Genomic DNA, 4,461 nt, shown 5'->3' with positions numbered 1-4,461 from the left:
AGAGGTAAAAACAGTCAGACAGAGGTAAAAACAGTCAGACAGAGGTTAAAAACAGTCAGACAGAGGTAAAAAACAGTCGGATAGAGGTAAAAACAGTCGGACAGAGGTAAAAACAGTCAGAGTTAAAAACAGTCAGAGTTAAAAACAGTCCTGCCTAATGAGCGCAGCGACGTAAAGAGGAAGCGTTTTCTGCGCCGGAGGAAACTTTCACCCACCACCGTGTGTTGTTTGTGTCTCAGATGAGTCCAACCCGAGCCTGTCGAAGGACATCAGCAGCGCCCTCTCCACGGTGCCCGAGTGTTTTGACTCGGAGGGAGGCTTCCCGCTGGAGGACGAGCTGCGCATCGAGCCTCTCAGCCTGGACGGACTGAGCATGCTCAGTGACCCCGACATGGTGCTGCCCGACCCGTCCGTGGAGGATTCTTTCCGCAGTGACAGACTCTGAATGTGATGAGCTCTGCACCTTTCCAGACAGCACACACACACACACACACACACACACACACGGATCTGCAGTGTAAACGTGTACAAATCTGAAAATGCATGCAGACCAGCGCCGCCGTGCACCCCCCCCCCCCCCCCCACACACACACACACACACCTCCCCAAAGTTCTTAAACTGTGAAGGACACGAGCAGAAAGCTTTTCATATGCAGACTTGTGAGGACACACTGTTTACACCTGCTTTGCTCCAGCTTCACTGATGCATGAGGTTGTTTGAAGCGATGCAGTCGTGTGTTTAAAACCTGCTCAGCTCCAGCAGAGTCTTTGCTTCTCTCCTCTAAAACCAAAAACTAAAACAAACAAACAAACAAACGAGAGGCGATCCAGAGTCCTGTGTTTTTCTGTCATCACCCCCCCCTCCTCTCCCGAAGCTATGGAAACACCATAACCATGGTTACACACCATAGCAACCCCATCACCCTGCAGCAGAGCAGCAGAAATGCCAGCACATAGTTTACGGTCCTCGCCGCTCTCATGAAGGCGCTCAGAGCAAAGCTGCAGCAGAGCGTCCAGCAGTCCAGCTCAAAGCCCAGTCCTGGCTCCTGGAGGAGGAGAAGGAGGAGGAGAGGCGTCTCGAGTTTCAAACCATACTTTTTAAATGTTTGCCACAGATTTTTATTCTAAATGTAAATATTCCTCTGTAAGCCTAAGATCATTGTGTTTTCGAAGACAAAAAGGGCAAACCGTTTACAAAGATGAGATTGTATTAAGTTAACAACTAATATTTTGAATTTCCAGCTTAAAAACAGAAATCTACGATTTATTGAATAAATGCTATATTTTGGATGAACATGGACTTTGCTTTCAGGCAGATCTCAGGCAACACCTGGAACATCTGAACCCCACTTTTTCTTTTTTTTACATTTTCCTTTTAATCCTCAGATGTACTTTTATTGCATACGATGGTTTTGTTTGTTTTGTACTGACTTGTAATGGCACTTGTACTGTACTTTGAACCTAATTGTGAAAAAGGGCATGCTCTGTGCTACTGTGGCTCGATGTTTGTACCACACCTGTTTGCATCTGTTTGTTTTTGTATCTGAAGTGGAGTGAAGCCCCCCGCGGCTGCACAGGTGGGGCGAGACATCACAGCTGACCAGGACGCTGTGGACATCATGTACAACTGCACTTAACCTTCTTTTTGCACTAATTGGTTCACCTTGTGTAGACTGAGATTTTTACACTTTTTACCTGACAACCCAAAGATATATGAAGCCATTATGAAGAAACTGTGTGTGTTAGTGTGTTTACACACATTTTAAATCCCATTTAATATACATTCAGTTTTAATAATGTATGAAAAAAACATTTTTTTCTTTCTTGGTTCTGAGTTTTTGTAAAGATCTGCAGTGGGTTATATAACAGCTCAGCCATGTTGGGCATTGAGTGCCCCCTAGTGTCACTTTACTGGAAAAACACTTCTTTTTTAAACCTATGCAACTTTCCAGAATGAAACCTGTTGAACAGGAGCAGTTTATGCAGTCTACACTTGTTTTATTTGTAGTATTCTACACAATGTGAGGGATCAAATTAGCTAGAAATCAAAATGTGACATGAGTCCACTGAGCTGTGTCAGCTGAGTCTCTGCAGATGGAGTCAGGAAGGGTCTCTGTGCAGCTCGTGGGGTCTTTCTGTGCATGACAGATTCAGTGTCAATATTTGTTAATTCAGCTCTAGAGYGGGAATCGTTAGGTTGTTTTCTAAGTGTTTATGTCGACTCTCAGCTGTTGATGTTTATCTTTTTCATACTAGCAGACTAATGGAGATGTATTTTTGTGTCATTTTGCTGTTTATAAGTTGGGTTTGATTTTCCTCCCTGAGTCCCAGCCTGTTTTCCTGCTGTCTAAACGCCTTCTGCTGCCTTACTTTGTGTTGCTGTAATCCAGCAGTTCTCTGCAAAAGTTCCTTCTCTTTCTCTTCGGCTCTGTTTGAGCTGCCTGTGGTTCTGTCACCTGGTGTCACTGTCGACTTTTTCCTCTCTTTATTCGTTAGTTTTCTTTTGTTTTCCCTATAAACATGTACAGTTCTGTTATTTAAAAATTGTCTCTGCCCTTTAGTGTTACTTTTTTAAGTCTTTTTTGAGTTTTCCCTCAAAGTATAAAAGTTTATTGGTTTGTAACATATGTTTTAGTGCTTATCTTTCTGATTTAATATAATCAATAAACAAAAGGACACTGTGTAGAAAGTTGGTGTTTATTCCTGGATCAGACTTCCTGCAGTAGATGGCAGTAGTGTGGTGTGGATCAGAAGCAACACATCTGGAAAAACAAACTCAGATATCCCCTTCAGCTGCTTCTAAACCTTTTTTTAATAAAAAAAAAAAAACTTAACCTATTTACACAAATTTATCTTTTTCCTCATTTTGTCTAATATTAGCTTTGAAAATTACTAGAATACAGAAGTATTACTTTCCTCTGAGGTTTTACTCACCAGGATGATGTATTAAAATAAAACCAGATTGTCTAATCCTCATTAGGACTTAATCTGAGGTAACAACTTTAGGAACAACAGTGTTTGATGTTTTACACTTTTTTTCCCAAATAAAACTAAGCTAATGTGCAGATATGAGTTAAAAACAAAACATACTGCTTCTACAGAAATTCTCCTTTTCTTTTTTATTTTCCGTCTCCGTGCCGTTATATAAAAAACACTCCCGTCCGTGTAATACATTTTTWAACTTTTMGTTTAAAAATTATAAAAACTAAACATCCTACMGTATTTTTACWGTCTTTATTCTACAGTTAAAACATWTGTTTATCAAATAAAGTCTAATGTTACAACTAATCATGGATCCCTTTAAGCACAATGAAAATAGAGTTCAGGACAACCCCTTCAAAGAAAGACAATACAAACAAACATGGGTTATTCTCTCCATGCATGTGTGGGTTTTCTCTGGGCACTCCGGAGAAATTCATTGGTGACTGAATCTCTATGGAGGAAAAAACAAATGTCTGCAAACTTCAGTGAACTCGAGTAAAATTCAAAAGAAAGGCCTGAAAATAGTTTTTCTATAATCTGAGGCTGAATTTACGTATTTTCGAAGTTTGGCAAAATCAAATGGTTTTCTATTGTGTCTTCAAATCTACGAAGCAGTACTCAGGAACTTCTTGGACTTTCGGTTCGGCTTTACTGACCCCAGACCTGAGGTTTGTTGTAGTGCAGCTGCGTCCTGTTAGATCAAACTGATTGCACTAACACTGCTTATTTACCGAAACCAAAGCTGAAGTCAGATGGGAACAATTTGATAATCGTTTGTCTTCTCACCAGCTTTTAGAAGAGACCTGTGCAGCCTGACTTCATTTATAAAGAAATGTTTCTGCCGGCTGTCAGAGATCTGATTTGTTTAAATCAACACGATTTTATGGAACAAGAAAAGAAGAAAACACCAATTATCAAAATAATTTACTTAAATTAGCTCAGCAACTAAATATTAACTCATTAACTTTAAGAGTTTTAAGAATAGGTTTTACATTCTTTAATAGAAAAAAGGTTCTTAATATCTGTGTTTCTATAAGTGTGAGAACCTTTTTAAAAGACTTATCAGATCTTTAGTTGTTTCATTGTTTTGTTGGTTGGACATGTTTGTTGAAACATTTGTCCTCAGATGGTCAACCCAACATTTGGTGCCCAGCAGGTGTGASTTTCAGTCCATACATTCACACACAGACTGGATGGACCGCAGTGTGGGACCAGTACCATCAGGCAGATGGGCAGTGTGGRCTCCTGGAAAACAACCAAACCCTTAAAAACAAATGCATTGTGGGAGCGAAGTCCCAAAACAAAACCCCTGWCAGCACAGCGAGGGAGCAGAGCACATAATCAGAGTCAGTCGGAGAGCTGGACTTGGTCCACACAGTGAGTCTGAGCAGGTCCGGATGCCAGCCTGAATTCCTCGGAGGGTTCTCTTGGTGTGTGTGTGTGTGTGTGTGTGTGTGTGTGTGTGTGTGTGTGTGTGTG

At 40.9% G+C, this 4,461-nt stretch overlaps 1 protein-coding gene across 6 annotated transcripts in view; it reads left to right on the top strand.

The window, feature by feature from the left end:
* crtc3 (CREB regulated transcription coactivator 3) overlaps window positions 1–4,461 on the top strand; it is a 73,620-nt gene that overhangs the window by 64,903 nt on the left and 4,256 nt on the right. For 4 of the 6 annotated variants that reach the window (XM_014021416.1, XM_014021415.1, XM_014021414.1 and 1 more), the window contains one exon: window positions 240–2,689. In XM_014021416.1, the coding sequence (XP_013876870.1) occupies window positions 240–445 (206 nt within the window). In that variant the 3' untranslated portion in view covers window positions 446–2,689. Of the gene's footprint in view, window positions 1–239; window positions 2,690–4,461 lie in introns of those variants that run through there. The other 2 variants (XR_001311300.1, XR_001311301.1) reach the window with 2 other exon arrangements.

This window comes from Austrofundulus limnaeus, unplaced genomic scaffold (assembly GCF_001266775.1).
Source record: "Austrofundulus limnaeus strain Quisiro unplaced genomic scaffold, Austrofundulus_limnaeus-1.0 Scaffold292, whole genome shotgun sequence".
Lineage (NCBI taxonomy): Eukaryota > Metazoa > Chordata > Actinopteri > Cyprinodontiformes > Rivulidae > Austrofundulus > Austrofundulus limnaeus.
Note: the sequence above shows the minus strand (reverse complement) of the source record. Positions and strands in the feature narration are given on the sequence as shown.